The following is a 21,269-nucleotide window of genomic DNA, read 5'->3' as shown; positions in this document are numbered from 1 at the left end:
CACTGTGTAGAGTGTACTGTCCTAACACTGTGTAGAGTGTACTGTCCTAACACTGTGTAGAGTGTACTGTCCTAACACTGTGTAGAGTGTACTGTCCTAACACTGTGTAGAGTGTACTGTCCTAACACTGTGTAGAGTGTACTGTCCTAACACTGTGTAGAGTGTACTGTCCTAACACTGTGTAGAGTGTACTGTCCTAACACTGTGTAGAGTGTACTGTCCTAACACTGTGTAGAGTGTACTGTCCTAACACTGTGTAGAGTGTACTGTCCTAACACTGTGTAGAGTGTACTGTCCTAACACTGTGTAGAGTGTACTGTCCTAACACTGTGTAGAGTGTACTGTCCTAACACTGTGTAGTGTACTGTACAGTGGTGTTCTGGTGTCCACCCACCAGGGCGAAACATTTCTGAGCCTGTGCCAGAGCAGAGTCAGGTCTGAGCAGGATGCACTCATCAAAGTCTCCGACGGCCTCCTCCACCTGGTCCAGAAGGATCTTCAACTGAAGGGGAAACACGTCGGTGTGTTAGGGTCAACCAATGGCAACAAGCCTGACGTGACTTAATGTAACTTTATGATTGCAACATAGATTTAGTCACAAATGGAACCTTTTTCTCCATTTAGTGCACTACTTTTGACAAGAGCCCTATGGGTAGTGCACTACTTTTGACCAGAGCCCTATGGGTAGTGCACTACTTTTGACCAGAGCCCTATGGGTAGTGCACTACTTTTGACCAGAGCCCTATGGGTAGGGAACTAAATAGGGTGCCATTTGGGCCGTAAGGGATAGTGATAGAGACAGCCCTACCTGTCCCCGGTGGTGGTAGACGTCTGCGTTGCGCGTGTCGATCTCAGCGGCCATGTTGAAGTCCTGTGTTGACATCATAGGCTGCTGCTGCTGCATGTACATACTGCCACGCTTGATCAGAGCATTGGCCCTCAGCTGCAGTACCAGGACAGAGACAGGACAAACACAGGGTTTCAGTCAGAGCATTGGCCCTCAGCTGCAGTACCAGGACAGAGACAGGACAAAAACAGGGTTTCAGTCAGAGCATTGGCCCTGAGCTGCAGTACCAGGACAGAGACAGGACAAACACAGGGTTTCAGTCAGAGCATTGGCCCTGAGCTGCAGTACCAGGACAGAGACAGGACAAAAACAGGGTTTCAGTCAGAGCATTGGCCCTGAGCTGCAGTACCAGGACAGAGACAGGACAAAAACAGGGTTTCAGTCAGAGCATTGGCCCTGAGCTGCAGTACCAGGACAGAGACAGGACAAACACAGGGTTTCAGTCAGAGCATTGGCCCTGAGCTGCAGTACTAGGACAGAGACAGGACAAGTCAAACTACCAGTTTCCACCGACTTCGCCACCCCGATCATAGCGGGTGAAGTACGGTTTCAACATGTTGACATGACACAGGCGTTTTCTTCCTGCGCTCCGGTGTGGCGATAATGTAATCCAGATCCAGATTTTTCACCATGGGGTAAGGGCCTGAAAAGCGGGCTTGCAACAGTGAGCCCAGAACGGGCAACAAAACAGAAACTTGGTCACCCAGATCAAAAGTACGGATTGGGCTTTTCGTTCGTAACAAACGTAGATTTTAGTTTGAGCCTCAAACTCACAGGTGCGTTGCAATCTGTATCGAAAAGCGTTAACATGCTCCAACAAATTTGTTTTTGTGTTTAAGGTGTTACCCTGCATAGCGTGTACGACAGCGTGTTCCAGTTCTCGCCAATATCCAGCAACTTCGTACAGCCATTGAAGAGGAGTGGGACAACATTCCACAGGTCACAATCAACAGCCTGATCAACTCTATGTGAAGGAGATGTATCTGCTGTATGATGTGAATGCTGGTCAGATACTGACTGGTTTTCTGATCCACCCCCCACCTTTGTTTTTATCTGGATTCCCAGTCATGTGACATCCATAGATTAGGACCTAATGAATGTATTCCCAGTCATGTGACATCCATAGATTAGGACCTAATGAATGTATTCCCAGTCATGTGACATCCATAGATTAGGACCTAATGAATGTATTCCCAGTCATGTGACATCCATAGATTAGGACCTAATGAATGTATTCCCAGTCATGCGAAATCCATAGATTAGGACCTAATGAATGTATTCCCAGTCATGTGACATCCATAGATTAGGACCTAATGAATGTATTCCCAGTCATGCGACATCCATAGATTAGGACCTAATGAATGTAAGCCCAGTCATGTGACATCCATAGATTAGGACCTAATGAATGTATTCCCAGTCATGCGACATCCATAGATTAGGACCTAATGAATGTAAGCCCAGTCATGTGACATCCATAGATTAGGACCTAATGAATGTATTCCCAGTCATGTGACATCCATAGATTAGGACCTAATGAATGTATTCCCAGTCATGTGACATCCATAGATTAGGACCTAATGAATGTATTCCCAGTCATGTGACATCCATAGATTAGGACCTAATGAATGTATTCCCAGTCATGTGACATCCATAGATTAGGGCCTAATGAATGTATTCCCAGCCATGTGACATCCATAGATTAGGACCTAATGAATGTATTCCTAGTCATGTGACATCCATAGATTAGGACCTAATGAATGTATTCCCAGTCATGTGACATCCATAGATTAGGACCTAATGAATGCATTTCATTTGACTGATTTCCTTCTATGAACTGTGAGTCCTGAAAAACCCTACCTTGATGTTGGCGTCCTCCATGTTGATGACCCGGTCCAGGTCGGGCTGGGCGCCGGTGGCGTTGCCAATCAGGAGGTAGAAGGTTGCCCGTAGCAACAATGCCTCAGCAGTGTACCGGCCCCCTGAATCCACCTCCTTAGTGCACTCACTGATGATCTTATCATAGTTCTCCTCCTCCATATACTGCTTGGCCTTCAGATAACCAGAACTATGGACAGGACAGAGGTCAGAGGTTAAGGACAGGGTTAATGTACTGCTTGGCCTTCAGATAACCAGAACTATGGACAGGACAGAGGTTAGAGGTTAAGGACAGGGTTGACATATTAGGATCTTTCAAAATGTATCTTTCCTCAATTCCTATCAATCCTCGGTCCTCACCTTCTCAAAACCCATTGGACAAGAAGGCCTGAGGGGAGGGACTAGTAGTTAGGCAGGCCTTTTCATTCAGAGCCAACATACGGAAAGTGACATCACACAGTGACTTCTGACCTTTCTGTGACCTCTGCGGCCTCGCCCTCGTTGTCCTTGTCCTCGTCCTTCTTCTCGCCCTTCTGGAGCGGCTGGCTGATTATGTCATCGGTGAAGGAGCTGAAGTAGGACTTGATGAACTGAGGAGAAGGCATCAGGGGGTCACGGTTCTGTAGAGAGAGATGGAAATAGAGGGAGAGACTTGTACTGCTTTCAAAGTATTTACGGTATTTTGCTTAAAAAAAAAATCACAGTCAACATACATATATTGTATAGTAAGAATATAATGGAACATAACAGAATAAAATGCTTCAAATATTCTTTCCACACAACTTGTGGATGTATGGAGCCGCTGTCATATAAAACAAGTGATATTTAGAAACAGAGCCCAAGCCCATGCTTCGTTATCCGCGTTTTACCTCTTTCCTAACCCCACTCTGCTTCGTTATCCGCGTTTTACCTCTTTCCTAACCCCACTCTGCTTCGTTATCCGCGTTTCACCTCTTTCCTACCTCCACTCTGCTTCGTTATCCGCGTTTTACCTCTTTCCTAACCCCACTCTGCTTCGTTATCCGCGTTTTACCTCTTTCCTAACCCCACTCTGCTTCGTTATCCGCGTTTCACCTCTTTCCTACCCCCACTCTGCTTCGTTATCCGCGTTTTACCTCTTTCCTAACCCCACTCTGCTTCGTTATCCGCGTTCACCTCTTTCCTACCCCCACTCTGCTTCGTTATCCGCGTTCCACCTCTTTCCTACCTCCACTCTGCTTCGTTATCCGCGTTTCACCTCTTTCCTACCTCCACTCTGCTTCGTTATCCGCGTTCCACCTCTTTCCTACCTCCACTCTGCTTCGTTATCCGCGTTTTACCCCTTTCCTAACCCCACTCTGCGGTGTTATCCACGTTCCACCTCTTTCCTACCCCCACTCTGCTTCGTTATCCACGTTCCACCTCTTTCCTACCCCCACTCTGCTTCGTTATCCGCGTTTTACCTCTTTCCTAACCCCACTCTGCTTCGTTATCCGCGTTTCACCTCTTTCCTACCCCCACTCTGCTTCGTTATCTGCGTTCCACCTCTTTCCTACCTCCACTCTGCTTCGTTATCCGCGTTTCACCTCTTTCCTACCTCCACTCTGCTTCGTTATCCGCGTTCCACCTCTTTCCTACCTCCACTCTGCTTCGTTATCCGCGTTTTACCCCTTTCCTAACCCCACTCTGCGGTGTTATCCACGTTCCACCTCTTTCCTACCCCCACTCTGCTTCGTTATCCGCGTTCCACCTCTTTCCTACTCCAACTCTGCGGTGTTATCCACGTTCCACCTCTTTCCTACCCCCACTCTGCTTCGTTATCCGCGTTCCACCTCTTTCCTACCCCAACTCTGCGGTGTTATCCACGTTCCACCTCTTTCCTACCCCCACTCCGCTTCGTTATCCACGTTCCACCTCTTTCCTACCCCCACTCTGCGGTGTTATCCACGTTCCACCTCTTTCCTACCCCCACTCTGCGGTGTTATCCACGTTCCACCTCTTTCCTACCCCAACTCTGCGGTGTTATCCATGTTCCACCTCTTTCCTACCCCAACTCTGCAGTGTTATCCACGTTCCACCTCTTTCCTACCCCAACTCTGCGGTGTTATCCACGTTCCACCTCTTTCCTACCCCCACTCTGCGGTGTTATCCACGTTCCACCTCTTTCCTACCCCCACTCTGCGGTGTTATCCACGTTCCACCTCTTTCCTACCCCAACTCTGCGGATTTATCCACGTTCCACCTCTTTCCTACCCCCACTCTGCTTCGTTATCCGCGTTCCACCTCTTTCCTACCTCCACTCTGCTTCGTTATCCGCGTTTTACCCCTTTCCTAACCCCACTCTGCGGTGTTATCCACGTTCCACCTCTTTCCTACCCCCACTCTGCTTCGTTATCCGCGTTCCACCTCTTTCCTACCCCAACTCTGCGGTGTTATCCACGTTCCACCTCTTTCCTACCCCCACTCTGCTTCGTTATCCGCGTTCCACCTCTTTCCTACCCCAACTCTGCGGTGTTATCCACGTTCCACCTCTTTCCTACCCCCACTCTGCTTCGTTATCCACGTTCCACCTCTTTCCTACCCCCACTCTGCGGTGTTATCCACGTTCCACCTCTTTCCTACCCCCACTCTGCGGTGTTATCCACGTTCCACCTCTTTCCTACCCCAACTCTGCGGTGTTATCCATGTTCCACCTCTTTCCTACCCCAACTCTGCAGTGTTATCCACGTTCCACCTCTTTCCTACCCCAACTCTGCGGTGTTATCCACGTTCCACCTCTTTCCTACCCCCACTCTGCGGTGTTATCCACGTTCCACCTCTTTCCTACCCCCACTCTGCGGTGTTATCCACGTTCCACCTCTTTCCTACCCCAACTCTGCGGATTTATCCACGTTCCACCTCTTTCCTACCCCCACTCTGCTTCGTTATCCACGTTTCACCTCTTTCCTACCCCCACTCTGCTTCGTTATCCACGTTCCACCTCTTTCCTACCCCCACTCTGCGGTGTTATCCACGTTCCACCTCTTTCCTACCCCAACTCTGCTTCGTTATCCACGTTTCACCTCTTTCCTACCCCCACTCTGCGGTGTTATCCACATTCCACCTCTTTCCTACCCCCACTCTGCGGTGTTATCCACGTTCCACCTCTTTCCTACCCCCACTCTGCTTCGTTATCCACGTTTCACCTCTTTCCTACCCCCACTCTGCTTCGTTATCCACGTTTCACCTCTTTCCTACCCCAACTCTGCGGTGTTATCCACGTTCCACCTCTTTCCTACCTCCACTCTGCGGTGTTATCCACGTTCCACCTCTTTCCTACCCCCACTCTGCGATGTTATCCACGTTCCACCTCTTTCCTACCCCCACTCTGCGGTGTTATCCATGTTCCACCTCTTTCCTACCCCCACTCTGCGGTGTTATCCACGTTCCACCTCTTTCCTACCCCCACTCTGCGGATTTATCCACGTTCCACCTCTTTCCTACCCCCACTCTGCTTCGTTATCCGCGTTCCACCTCTTTCCTACCTCCACTCTGCTTCGTTATCCGCGTTTTACCCCTTTCCTAACCCCACTCTGCGGTGTTATCCACGTTCCACCTCTTTCCTACCCCCACTCTGCTTCGTTATCCGCGTTCCACCTCTTTCCTACCCCAACTCTGCGGTGTTATCCACGTTCCACCTCTTTCCTACCCCCACTCTGCTTCGTTATCCGCGTTCCACCTCTTTCCTACCCCAACTCTGCGGTGTTATCCACGTTCCACCTCTTTCCTACCCCCACTCTGCTTCGTTATCCACGTTCCACCTCTTTCCTACCCCCACTCTGCGGTGTTATCCACGTTCCACCTCTTTCCTACCCCCACTCTGCGGTGTTATCCACGTTCCACCTCTTTCCTACCCCAACTCTGCGGTGTTATCCATGTTCCACCTCTTTCCTACCCCAACTCTGCAGTGTTATCCACGTTCCACCTCTTTCCTACCCCAACTCTGCGGTGTTATCCACGTTCCACCTCTTTCCTACCCCCACTCTGCGGTGTTATCCACGTTCCACCTCTTTCCTACCCCCACTCTGCGGTGTTATCCACGTTCCACCTCTTTCCTACCCCAACTCTGCGGATTTATCCACGTTCCACCTCTTTCCTACCCCCACTCTGCTTCGTTATCCACGTTTCACCTCTTTCCTACCCCCACTCTGCTTCGTTATCCACGTTCCACCTCTTTCCTACCCCCACTCTGCGGTGTTATCCACGTTCCACCTCTTTCCTACCCCAACTCTGCTTCGTTATCCACGTTTCACCTCTTTCCTACCCCCACTCTGCGGTGTTATCCACATTCCACCTCTTTCCTACCCCCACTCTGCGGTGTTATCCACGTTCCACCTCTTTCCTACCCCCACTCTGCTTCGTTATCCACGTTTCACCTCTTTCCTACCCCCACTCTGCTTCGTTATCCACGTTTCACCTCTTTCCTACCCCAACTCTGCGGTGTTATCCACGTTCCACCTCTTTCCTACCTCCACTCTGCGGTGTTATCCACGTTCCACCTCTTTCCTACCCCCACTCTGCGATGTTATCCACGTTCCACCTCTTTCCTACCCCCACTCTGCGGTGTTATCCATGTTCCACCTCTTTCCTACCCCCACTCTGCGGTGTTATCCACGTTCCACCTCTTTCCTACCCCCACTCTGCGGTGTTATCCACGTTCCACCTCTTTCCTACCCCCACTCTGCTTCGTTATCCACGTCCCACCTCTTTCCTACCCCCACTCTGCGGTGTTATCCACGTTCCACCTCTTTCCTACCCCAACTCTGCTTCGTTATCCACGTTTCACCTCTTTCCTACCCCCACTCTGCGGTGTTATCCACATTCCACCTCTTTCCTACCCCCACTCTGCGGTGTTATCCACGTTCCACCTCTTTCCTACCCCAACTCTGCGTTGTTATCCACGTTCCACCTCTTTCCTACCCCCACTCTGCGGTGTTATCCACGTTCCACCTCTTTCCTACCCCCACTCTGCGGTGTTATCCACGTTCCACCTCTTTCCTACCCCCACTCTGCGGTGTTATCCACGTTCCACCTCTTTCCTACCCCCACTCTGCGGTGTTATCCACGTTCCACCTCTTTCCTACCCCCACTCTGCAGTGTTATCCACGTTCCACCTCTTTCCTACCCCCACTCTGCGGTGTTATCCACGTTCCACCTCTTTCCTACCCCCACTCTGCGGTGTTATCCACGTTCCACCTCTTTCCTACCCCCACTCTGCGGTGTTATCCACGTTCCACCTCTTTCCTCTTTCCCACTCTGCGATGTTAGGGAACAGGCGTAGTGTCTTACCTTCATCATGATACAAATAGAAAATATGAATCCTATTTTCAAAAGCATGTCTCGTTCATATTTCACAACCTCCGTGGGCTTTTGGAGTTGCCTTTACAGGATCTAGCAGAATAATAGCCCTACACTTGATTTGGGCAACATTCTATCATCCTAAATGTTTCTGATCAGTACTAGATTAGCTATTCCACCTACACTTATTTGCCCAGCAAGAAACCAATTAACCAAATGGCCTATACAGACAGAGATTCAGTGAAGCAAAATCCAAAAAAGTCAGAGGCTTGTTGTAGGGAGTAGGTCTAGGCTACTAAGAGACCGGTAGGGAGTAGGCCTGGGCTACTAAGTGACCGGTAGGGAGTAGGTCTAGGCTACTAAGTGACCGGTAGGGAGTAGGTCTGGGCTACTAAGTGACCGGTAGGGAGTAGGTCTGGGCTACTAAGTGACCGGTAGGGAGTAGGTCTGGGCTACTAAGTGACCGGTAGGGAGTAGGTCTGGGCTACTAAGTGACCGGTAGGGAGTAGGTCTGGTCTACTAAGTGACCGGTAGGGAGTAGGCTACTGCGAGTGAAGAGCAACATCATCCACTTGATAAACTACACAACAAGCTGGTAGAATGTTCTGATCAGGGCCAATGAATGAGCCAACTAGACAAGTTGATCCAGAGCATCCCAAACATGCTCAATGGGTGACATGTCTGGTGAGTATGCAGACCATGGAAGAACTGGGACACCATACACACTACGCTGCCCGCTCAGTACAGTATACCTACTCAGTACAGTTGAACCTGTGATTCATCCGTGAACAGCACACTTCTCCAGCGTGCCAGTGGCCACTGAAGTCAGTTATGACGCCAAGCTGCAGTCAGATCAAGACTAGTGAGGATGACAAGCACGAGGATGAGCTTCCCTGAGCCTGACTGTGTTTGGTATGGTGCATTATCACTGCCACTAAGCCTGGCAGTGATAATGCACCAAACCAAACACTAAGCCTGACAGTGATAATGCACCATACCAAACACTAAGACTGGCAGTGATAATGCACCATACCAAACACTAAGACTGGCAGTGATAATGCACCATACCAAACACTAAGCCTGACAGTGATAATGCACCAAACCAAACACTAAGCCGAACAGTGATAATGCACCATACCAAACACTAAGCCTGACAGTGATAATGCACCATACCAAACACTAAGACTGGCAGTGATAATGCACCATAGCAAAGACAAAGCCTGACAGTGACAATGCACCAAAATTCTATTAAACTTTTCCAGGACCCTTTCAGGACCCCTAATTTGTAAAAATCCAAAACACTTCACAGACCTTCATTGTAAAGGGTTTAAACACTGTTTCCCATGCTTGTTCAATGAACCATAAACAATTAATGAACATGCACCTGTGGAACGGTCGTTAAGACACTAACAGCTTACAGACGGTAGGAAATTAAGGTCACACATGAAAACTTAGTACATAAAGAGGCCTTTCTACTGACTCTGAAAAACACCAAAAGAAAGATGCCCAGGGTCCCTGCTCATCTGCGTGAACGTGCCTTAGGCATGCTGAAAGGAGGCATGAGGACTGCAGATGTGGCCAATGTCCGTACTGTGAGACGCCAAAGACAGCGCTACAGGGAGACAGGACGGACAGCTGATCGTCCTCGCAGTGGCAGACCACGTGTAACAACACCTGCACAGGATCGGTACATCCGAACATCACACCAGCGGGACAGGTACAGTACAGCAACAACTGCCCGAGTTACACCAGGAACGCACAATCCCTCCATCAGTGCTCAGACTCCGCAATAGGCTGAGAGGCTGGACTGAGGGCTTGTAGGCCTGTTGTAAGGCAGGTTCTCACCAGACATCACCGGCAACAACCTCGCCTATGGGCACAAACCCACCGTCGCTGGACCAGACATGACTGGCAAAAAGTGCTCTTCACTGACGAGCAGCGGTTGTCTCACCAGGGGTGATGGTCGGATTTGTGTTTATCGTTGAAGGAATGAGCGTTACACCGAGGCCTGTACTCTGGAGCGAGATCGATTTGGAGGTGGAGGGTCCGTCATGGTCTGGGGCGGTATGTCACAGCATCATCAGACTGAGCTTGTTGTCATTGCAGGCAATCTCAACGCTGTGCGTTACAGGGAAGACATCCTCCTCCCTCATGTGGTACCCTTCCTGCAGGCTCATTCTGACATGACTCTCCAGCATGACAATGCCACCAGCCATACTGCTCGTTCTGTGCGTCATTTCCTGCAAGACAGGAATGTCAGTGTTCTGCCATGGCTAGCGTTGAGCCCGGATCTCAATCCCATTGAGCACGTCTAGGACCTGTTGGATCGGAGGTTGAGGGCTACGGTCATTCCCCGCAGGAACTTGCAGGTACCTTGGTGGAAGAGTGGGGTAACATCTCACAGAAAGAACTGGCAAATATGGTGCAGGAGGAGATGCATTGCAGTATTTAATGCAGCTGGTGGCCACACCAGATACTGACTGTTACTTTTGATTTTGCCCCCCCCCCCCCCCCCCCCCCCCCCCCTTTGTTCAGGGACACATTATTCCATTTCTGTTAGTCACATGTCTGTGGAACTTGTTCAGTTCATGTCTCAGTTGTTGAATCTTGTTATGTTCATACAAATATTTACACATGTTAAGTTTGCTGAAAATAAACGCAGTTGACAGTGAGAGGACATCTCTTTTTTTTTTGCTGAGTTTAGTTGTAATCAAACAGCATCTAAGTTCAGTAAGGAGCAACAGGAGAGCTGGGACATCCTCTCACCTTGTATTTGTCTTTGGCCTTCTCCTTCCCCAGCAGTTTGAGGACTTTGTCTGCTAGCAGCATACTCTGCTGGTTCTGGAAGGCCTCCAGGATACACACCGCCGTCACATCTACAGGAACAGGAAGGGGGGGGGATATATGGGGGTTCCCTTGTTATCTACAGGAACAGGAGGGGGGGGGGTATATGGGGGTTCCCTTGTTATCTACAGGAACAGGAGGGGGGGGGTATATGGGGGTTCCCTTGTTATCTACAGGAACAGGAGGGGGGGGGTATATGGGGGTTCCCTTGTTATCTACAGGAACAGGAGGGGGGGATATATGGGGGTTCCCTTGTTATCTACAGGAACAGGAGGGGGAATATATGGGGGTTCCCTTGTTATCTACAGGAACAGGAGGGGGGGGATATATGGGGGTTCCCTTGTTATCTACAGGAACAGGAGGAGGGGGGATATATGGGGGTTCCCTTGTTATCTACAGGAACAGGAGGAGGGGAATATATGGGGGTTCCCTTGTTATCTACAGGAACAGGAGGGGGGGGGGATATATGGGGGTTCCCTTGTTATCTACAGGAACAGGAGGGGGAATATATGGGGGTTCCCTTGTTATCTACAGGAACAGGAGGGGGGGGGGGATATATGGGGGTTCCCTTGTTATCTACAGGAACAGGAGGAGGGGGATATATGGGGGTTCCCTTGTTATCTACAGGAACAGGAGGGGGGGGGGTATATGGGGGTTCCCTTGTCATCTACAGGAACAGGAGGGGGGGGGGTATATGGGGGTTCCCTTGTCATCTACAGGAACAGGAGGGGGAATATATGGGGGTTCCCTTGTTATCTACAGGAACAGGAGGGGGGGATATATGGGGGTTCCCTTGTTATCTACAGGAACAGGAGGGGGAATATATGGGGGTTCCCTTGTTATCTACAGGAACAGGAGGGGGGGGGGGATATATGGGGGTTCCCTTGTTATCTACAGGAACAGGAGGAGGGGGATATATGGGGGTTCCCTTGTCATCTACAGGAACAGGAGGGGGGGGGGGGGATATATGGGGGTTCCCTTGTTATCTAAAGGAACAGGAGGGGGAATATATGGGGGTTCCCTTGTTATCTACAGGAACAGGAGGGGGAATATATGGGGGTTCCCTTGTTATCTACAGGAACAGGAGGGGGGGGGGATATATGGGGGTTCCCTTGTTATCTACAGGAACAGGAGGGGGGGGATATATGGGGGTTCCCTTGTTATCTACAGGAACAGGAGGGGGAATATATGGGGGTTCCCTTGTTATCTACAGGAACAGGAGGGGGGGGGGGGTATATGGGGGTTCCCTTGTTATCTACAGGAACAGGAGGGGGGGGGGATATATGGGGGTTCCCTTGTTATCTACAGGAACAGGAGGGGGGATATATGGGGGTTCCCTTGTCATCTACAGGAACAGGAGGGGGAATATATGGGGGTTCCCTTGTCATCTACAGGAACTGGGGGGGGGGGGATATAGGATATACCTATCCTCCAGGCCTTCCTCCTTGTTGTCCAGTGTGTGTGTGAGAGTCTACCTTCCATGTAGTTCTTGTTGTCCAGTGTGTGTGTGTGTCTACCATGTAGTTCTTGTTGTCCAGTGTGTGTGTGTCTACCATGTAGTTATTGTTGTCCAGTGTGTCTACCATGTAGTTCTTGTTGTCCAGTGTGTCTACCATGAGGTTCTTGTTGTCCAGTGTGTGTGTGTGTCTACCATGTAGTTCTTGTTGTCCAGTGTGTGTGTGTCTACCATGTAGTTATTGTTGTCCAGTGTGTGTGTGTCTACCATGTAGTTATTGTTGTCCAGTGTGTGTGTGTCTACCATGTAGTTCTTGTTATCCAGTGTGTGTGTGTGTGTGTGTGTGTGTGTGTGTGTGTGTGTGTGTGTGTGTGTGTGTGTCTACCTTCCAGGCACTCCTTCTTGTTGTCCAGTCTCTCCAGGGCCTTTGCCCTCCTGAACAGGGCCTTGATGTAGCGTGGGTTCATCTCTACAGCCTGGGTACAGTCCTGCACCACCTCTGTCCACATCATCTACAAACAGACAGTTTATGTCAACAACACAGCACCACATAAAACCCAAACCCTGGGTACAGCACCACATGAAACCCAAACCCTGGATACAGCACCACATAAAACCCAAACCCTGGATACAGCACCACATAAAACCCAAACCCTGGATACAGCACCACATGAAACCCAAACCCTGGATACAGCACCACATAAAACCCAAACCCTGGATACAGCACCACATAAAACCCAAACCCTGGGTACAGCACCACATAAAACCCAAACCCTGGGTACAGCACCACATGAAACCCAAACCCTGGGTACAGCACCACATGAAACCCAAACCCTGGGTACAGCACCACATGAAACCCAAACCCTGGATACAGCACCACATAAAACCCAAACCCTGGGTACAGCACCACATGAAACCCAAACCCTGGGTACAGCACCACATGAAACCCAAACCCTGGGTACAGCACCACATAAAACCCAAACCCTGGATACAGCACCACATGAAACCCAAACCCTGGATACAGCACCACATAAAACCCAAACCCTGGGTACAGCACCACATAAAACCCAAACCCTGGGTACAGCACCACATGAAACCCAAACCCTGGATACAGCACCACATAAAACCCAAACCCTGGATACAGCACCACATGAAACCCAAACCCTGGATACAGCACCACATAAAACCCAAACCCTGGGTACAGCACCACATGAAACCCAAACCCTGGGTACCACCTCTGTCCACTTCACCTAGAGGTGACAACCAATGTTGTTAATGTTAACACGAGGACACTCTAGTTGTCCAGTGTAAACCAGTGATGTCTGATGACACCTTCAATCAGAAGATGGGCTCATTGTAATGGCTGGTATGGAATGAATGAAACAGCATTCCATTCCAGCTAGTATTATGAGCTGTCCTCCCCTCACCAGCCTCCACTGCTATAAACCCACATGAACACATACAGAGCAACATAATGAATGGTTTCCATGGTGATAGTTGTCACTAACCTGCTGTTCGTAGGCAGCAGCTCTGTTCTGGTAGAAGGTGGACAGGTCTGTCTGGTTGTCTCTAGGACACAGACCGATGGCCTCTGTGTAACACTGGATGGCCTGCTCATACTTCCCAGCTTTGAAGTACTTGTTACCCTTGTTCTTAGCACCCTGGGCCCGGTCCAGAGGACTCTACAGGATGGAAAAGAGGGAGAGTTAGTAGCACCCTAGGCCAGGTCCAGAGGACTCTACAGGATGGAAAAGAGGGAGAGTTAGTAGCACCCTGGGCCCGGTCCAGAGGACTCTGCAGGATGGAAGGGAGAGTTAGTAGCACCCTGGGCCCGGTCCAGAGGACTCTACAGGATGGAAGGGAGAGTTAGTAGCACCCTGGACCCGGTCCAGAGGACTCTGCAGGATGGAAGGGAGAGTTAGTAGCACCCTGGGCCCGGTCCAGAGGACTCTACAGGATGGAAGGGAGAGTTAGTGGCACCCTGGGCCCGGTCCAGAGGACTCTGCAGGATGGAAGGGAGAGTTAGTAGCACCCTGGGCCCGATCCAGAGGACTCTAAAGGATGGAAGGGAGAGTTAGTGGCACCCTGGGCCCGGTCCAGAGGACTCTACAGGATGGAAGGGAGAGTTAGTGGCACCCAGGGCCCGGTCCAGAGGACTCTGCAGGATGGAAGGGAGGGAGACAGAGTTAGTGGCACTCTGGGTCAAGGGTGAACAAGGAGTAATTAAAAATAATAAACACAGCTCCAACTGGGTTGGAGGGGGGAAGAGAGGAATGCATGTGTGTGCCTAACGAAAACAAAGAGGGTCCTTAACCTATGTTTGAACCAACCCAGCTATACCTCTGGTGAGATAGGACAGGGAGTACCCCTCCAGGTTTCCTTTATCTTGGGGGGAATGGAACTGTCAGTTGGGTAGTGATCAACTGTGGTGAGAATTGTAGAGTATTAGCCGATGCCACATTTTTATGGTGATACATCAGTGCAAAAGTGGGGAGAACCGTCACAAAGGCTGTGTTTGATGGTTGATTTTGGAGAGCCTTTTGCAATTTCGGCAGTTTTTTCGCTAATGGCATAATTAGGGTTGGTATGTGGTCAGAGATCAATCCTTTTATGGGTGGAGGTTCACTAATTAGCGGAGGACCACCTTTGATAGCTTGCACATTATTAGAAACATTTAGAGGAACATTTTTCCTATTTTCTTTCAAAGTTTGGGTTTGGAATTCATTGGAATCTGCAAAGACACGTTTAATCTATTTATAGATGTTGACGAACTATCAGTACTGTACCAGTAATGTGGAAGTTGGAAGTGAATGAATTTGCAAAAGCAAATTTAATTCATTAATCAATGCCAATGATTAATCCTACCTGGGTAGGCTATCTGGGTATTAAACTTTAATTAACCTGAGAAGTTTCTTCATCTAGGTTAATATGAGAAGTTTAAAAGTGTCTCATTTGATTAGAAGAACATTCAGTTATGTTCAACAATTTAACTTATTAAAAATGGAATGAGACGATAATCCATACAATCTCCATTGATTGGATATCATAAGTGTAAAGAGTAGATCAAATGTTGGGAACATTCAACACTGTGGTGCACTTCTCCCTAAGGCCGAAGCCACATGGGATTCCTGCTGGGGTGGGGCTTCTGTCAGTACTGGATTACTGAATGGTTTTGCAAAAAACAAATTTTACTGATTGATCAATTTAATGATAAATCAGACCTGTATAGGCTATTTGGGAATGAAACTTGAATTAACCTGAGAAGTTGCTTCATCTAGGTTAGTTTGGAAAAAGTTTACAATGTCTTATTTAGAAAACTCATCAATTTGGATATTATTTAAAATATCTATTTCAGAATGTAAATTGCCAGGTTTACACTTATTAGTTCAATTGGATAAGACATTGATATCCGTCTGGATATCATAAGTAATGACTTGAGCATGACCTGAATAATTCTTCATGAACGAATATAGTAGGCACCAGTCAGCGGTCAATAATTTCACACGCTGAAATCAAAAGGAACTACCCGGGGCGGAACTTCCGTTCCGCAAGGCGGAGGAGTTTTAACGTAGCACAAGAAACCCAAATGGCATTTTCCCTTGTTAGCTTTAGCATGCAAGCTAAAGCCTCCTTTGTGCCTGAAAATGCAGCACATAGGATTCCCTTGGCAAGGGAAAGGTTTTCCTTAGAACGTATTATGTTCAAACCCTTTTCAGCGTTTTTTTGACAATGTTTTAACCAGAACACGCGGCAACAACGAAATGTGCCTTGGTCTACTCATGAGAGAGACAGAGACATATATCGCTGGTCAAGCTTACATCTCCCGATCGGCTGGCTCTTTGTCCTCGCTCGAGAAATTAATAATTACCGAGCCTACCCGCGTCTGAAACGCGTTTGGCCAAACGCTCTATTTCTCAGATTTCTATAATTAGCTTTCTCGGGCCCTAATACAGAACTGTATTACCCACCGACTACGTCAGAGAACAACACGGAGGAGGGGAAGCCTCAGCACACACACACAATAATGCTCGTCTACCACTCCAAAAATGTGTACGATAAACGTGGTATATTATGTAATCTGCCATTCAATTTTATACAGGCTGAATCAAAATGAAAGCGTCATTCTATTTTAGATTCCTATCAGGGGGCTCCAATTATGTAGTGTCTTTGGCTATGCCGGATTAAGTGATATGACATGCTATTCTATAAAATAATTTATCCGTAATTAATATCACCTGATTGAGCTAATCATGTAAATGTAATTAACTAGAGAGTCGGGCACCACTAAATAATATTTATAGAGCTGTTATCTTCCGAATAAACTCAAAGACCTAGTAATATTTTACATCAATAGCAGTCAATATCAATCGTGATCTTAATTCAGTCTCATCTGAAAGTTGTAAATTCTTGGTTATCTGCACGAACCCTGGCTAACAATTTGAATCAGCAATACAAAATTGGGTTTAATTATTTATTTACTAAATACCTAACTAATCACACAGAATTACACATACATATAATTCAATCATAACTTGATTACAAATTACGTCATAAAGGAAAACGTCCCTAGCGGGTGGAACAGATATGACAGCTTGTTACACAAAGGAAAAAGGGCTGGGTTTGAGTGAAAGAGCGGGAAGACTGAGGGACACAGGGAGAAGCTGTGCTATCGTAAATACAGTATCTGCTGCATTCTAAATTACCGCCCATTTGGAAAAGGAAAATGCAATAAATATTTACTCTGAGCTGCGCTTCGGTAGGTTGGTGGTAGATGGAAGGCCGTGTTGCCAAACTGAGTCCTTTGAAGAATGTCTCTGGTTGTCAATTGGATACGATGTAGTAACGTCATTGTGTGATAGACGGGATACTCTGTCTGTTCCTTCCTAACCCTCGTTGCATCTGCGGTTGCTAACTCAACTGCTAGGAGGTATCACTTCTGTAGTGAATAAGAGTTCAAAGTTCATACCATTCGCAACCAAAGCTCACGCTGATGTTGGCTTCATTCTGTAGTTATTATCTGAACCATTCTGACATCGGACCGTCGTCCTACATCCTCGGAACAGGAAGTTATATTGTCGTCAAGGGCTTATATAGGAAGGGAGAGGAGGGGGTGTTTGAAAAGTTTTATAGCTCATGTCCCTTCACAGGTGCGGGCCACTGATTGAGCAGAGCCCTCTCTTATGAAAACCCAAATCTCACCTTTTAGAAGCTAAAATCACATTTCATTTCATCCCATCACAAATAATTTAATATTCAAACATTTAAATTGAACAACAATTCCATGTGAATCCGATAACTCTGATGTGTAGACTTTCCACTGTAGAGTTTGTCATCTTATCATTGATGAGAATGTCTCAGATGACAACCGAACTGACATCATATTCATTAAGTACCACCGCATATGTTCAATTATTCGGATTACCAGAATATAGTTAATTTCCCACCACCTTCTGATGTTCCCAGAATCTCTATGTTAACCAAGGGTTTTGCAAATGTAACCTCTGTTGGGTAGAGATAGGACAGTTTATGACTGTCATAAACCTACCTCCCAGGCCAACATCATGACACATCCATCCAGCCAGACTGTCCCCCTACTCCATCCTAACCATCCATCCAGCCAGACTGTCCCCCTACTCCATCCTAACCATCCAGCCTGACTGTCCCCCTACTCCATCCCTAACCATCCAGCCTGACTGTCCCCCTACTCCATCCCTAACCATCCAGCCTGACTGTCCCCCTACTCCATCCCTAACCATCCAGCCTGACTGTCCCCCTACTCCATCCCTAACCATCCATCCTGGCTGTCCCCCATCCAAACCATCCATCCAGCCACACTGTCCCCCTACTCCGTCCCTAACCATCCATCCATCCCGACTGTCCCCCTAACCATCCATCCTGACTGTCCCCCTACTCCATCCATCCATCCTGTCCCCCTACTCCATCCTAACCATCCATCCATCCTGTCCCACTACTCCATCCTAACCATCCAGCCTGACTGTCCCCCTACTCCATCCCTAACCATCCATCCTGGCTGTCCCCCATCCAAACCATCCATCCAGCCACACTGTCCCCCTACTCTGTCCCTAACCATCCATCCATCCCGACTGTCCCCCTAACCATCCATCCTGACTGTCCCCCTACTCCATCCCTAACCATCCATCCATCCTGTCCCCCTACTCCATCCTAACCATCCATCCATCCTGTCCCCCTACTCCATCCTAACCATCCATCCAAACTGTCCCCCTACTCCATCCCTAACCATCCAGCTTGACTGTCCCCCTACTCCATCCCTAACCATCCAGCCTGACTGTCCCCCTACTCCATCCCTAACCATCCATCCTGGCTGTCCCCCATCCAAACCATCCATCCAGCCACACTGTCCCCCTACTCCGTCCCTAACCATCCATCCATCCTGACTGTCCCCCTACTCCATCCCTAACCATCCATCCATCCATCCTGTCCCCCTACTCCATCCTAACCATCCATCCATCCATCCTGACTGTCCCCCTACTCCATCCTAACCATCCAGCCTGACTGTCCCCCTACTCCATCCCTAACCATCCAGCCTGACTGTCCCCCTACTCCATCCCTAACCATCCAGCCTGACTGTCCCCCTACTCCATCCCTAACCATCCATCCTGGCTGTCCCCCATCCAAACCATCCATCCAGCCACACTGTCCCCCTACTCCGTCCCTAACCATCCATCCATCCCGACTGTCCCCCTAACCATCCATCCTGACTGTCCCCCTACTCCATCCATCCATCCTGTCCCCCTACTCCATCCTAACCATCCATCCATCCTGTCCCACTACTCCATCCTAACCATCCAGCCTGACTGTCCCCCTACTCCATCCCTAACCATCCATCCTGGCTGTCCCCCATCCAAACCATCCATCCAGCCACACTGTCCCCCTACTCTGTCCCTAACCATCCATCCATCCCGACTGTCCCCCTAACCATCCATCCTGACTGTCCCCCTACTCCATCCCTAACCATCCATCCATCCTGTCCCCCTACTCCATCCTAACCATCCATCCATCCTGTCCCCCTACTCCATCCTAACCATCCATCCAAACTGTCCCCCTACTCCATCCCTAACCATCCAGCTTGACTGTCCCCCTACTCCATCCCTAACCATCCAGCCTGACTGTCCCCCTACTCCATCCCTAACCATCCATCCTGGCTGTCCCCCATCCAAACCATCCATCCAGCCACACTGTCCCCCTACTCCGTCCCTAACCATCCATCCATCCTGACTGTCCCCCTACTCCATCCCTAACCATCCATCCATCCATCCTGTCCCCCTACTCCATCCTAACCATCCATCCATCCATCCTGACTGTCCCCCTACTCCATCCTAACCATCCATCCAAACTGTCCCCCTACTCCATCCCTAACCATCCATCCAGCCTGACTGTCCCCCTACTCCATCCCTAACCATCCATCCAGCCTGACTGTCCCCCTACTCCATCCTAACCATCCATCCAGCCTGACTGTCCCCCTACTCCATCCTAACCATCCATCCATCCTGACTGTCCCCCTACTCCATCCTAACCATCCATCCAAACTGTCCCCCTACTCCATCCTAACCATCCATCCAGCCTGACTGTCCCCCTACTCCATCCCTAACCATCCATCCAGCCTGACTGTCCCCCTACTCCATCCCTAACCATCCAGCCACACTGTCCCCCTACTCCAGGGAGTGAGAAGGGATCCCACTCAGATGGTGTAATCGACCATGTCCAAGAAAGGGAGGGGTTAGACAGACAGGCTGAGTGGTTCTTGTTGGCTTGAAAATAAGCCTAAAGACACTAGGGAGGAGTGGGCTTCATGATGCTGACTTGTGTAAACGGAGACCCCTGCAAACCTGCAGCCCTGACATTGATTAAGTTTACATGCACACTAATAATTGAATATTAAACATTATGGCAGTAGTAATTTAAACACCTTATCTTAAAATCAGCATAAGTTAATAATACAAGTAAACATACGCTGATTAAAACACCTGGTTTTCTGAGCAATGTTTTGAATGATTCGGACAAGTAAACACCTTAATGGGCGTTCCAGTGGTGTGTTTGATCTGCACACGTGCCAGCACCAGCCGAGTGGGCCTCCCTCTTTAGGGCGAGGGGGCCTCCCTCTTTAGGGCGAGGGGGCCTCCCTCTTTAGGGCGAGTGGGCCTCCCTCTTTAGGGCGAGTGGGCCTCCCTCTTTAGGGCGAGTGGGCCTCCCTCTTTAGGGCGAGTGGGCCTCCCTCTTTAGGGCGAGGGGGCCTCCCTCTTTAGGGCGAGTGGGCCTCCCTCTTTAGGGCGAGTGGGCCTCCCTCTTTAGGGCGAGTGGGCCTCCCTCTTTAGGGCGAGTGGGCCTCCCTCTTTAGGGCGAGTGGACCTCCCTCTTTAGGGCGAGGGGGCCTCCCTCTTTAGGGCGAGGGGGCCTCCCTCTTTAGGGCGAGGGGGCCTCCCTCTTTAGGGCGAGTGGGCCTCCCTCTTTAGGGCGAGTGGGCCTCCCTCTTTAGGGCGAGTGGGCCTCCCTCTTTAGGGCGAGTGGGCCTCCCTCTTTAGGGCGAGTGGGCCTCCCTCTTTAGGGCGAGTGGGCCTCCCTCTTTAGGGCGAGTGAGCCTCCCTCTTTAGGGCGAGTGGGCCTCCCTCTTTAGGGCGAGTGAGGGGAGTATGCATTTTAGTAAACATACACATTTTATCAAATACGCTTCCCAAAAATAACATGGTCGCTGTATTAGAACGTTTATTTTGATTGACGAAGTCCCAACAGGTAGCCTGATTTCAGTCCATGTAAACAGGATTATTAGGGAAATCGTTCTTGCATATCACGCAAATGTTTTATTCAAACTATTATATTAATCTGACAGTCCACAATAATGGTATGATTGTGTGCCTTACTCATTGGCAGCTCACCTGCATAGCTAGACGTTAG

The 21,269-nt window shown here is 49.2% G+C and overlaps 1 protein-coding gene across 1 annotated transcript in view; it reads right to left on the bottom strand.

The window, feature by feature from the left end:
* Positions 1–21,269, bottom strand: part of LOC110524914 (mitochondrial import receptor subunit TOM70) — a 30,680-nt gene that overhangs the window by 5,723 nt on the left and 3,688 nt on the right. The window contains exons 2-8 of the mRNA XM_036978957.1: positions 13,847–14,020; positions 12,724–12,850; positions 10,805–10,914; positions 3,194–3,342; positions 2,705–2,912; positions 809–943; positions 395–502 (exon numbers count right to left, since the gene is read on the bottom strand). Coding sequence (XP_036834852.1) covers positions 395–502; positions 809–943; positions 2,705–2,912; positions 3,194–3,342; positions 10,805–10,914; positions 12,724–12,850; positions 13,847–14,020 — 1,011 coding nt within the window. The remainder of the gene's footprint in view (positions 1–394; positions 503–808; positions 944–2,704; positions 2,913–3,193; positions 3,343–10,804; positions 10,915–12,723; positions 12,851–13,846; positions 14,021–21,269) is intronic.

Source organism: Oncorhynchus mykiss, chromosome 5 (assembly GCF_013265735.2).
Source record: "Oncorhynchus mykiss isolate Arlee chromosome 5, USDA_OmykA_1.1, whole genome shotgun sequence".
Lineage (NCBI taxonomy): Eukaryota > Metazoa > Chordata > Actinopteri > Salmoniformes > Salmonidae > Oncorhynchus > Oncorhynchus mykiss.
This window is presented reverse-complemented; position numbering and strand designations above follow the sequence as displayed.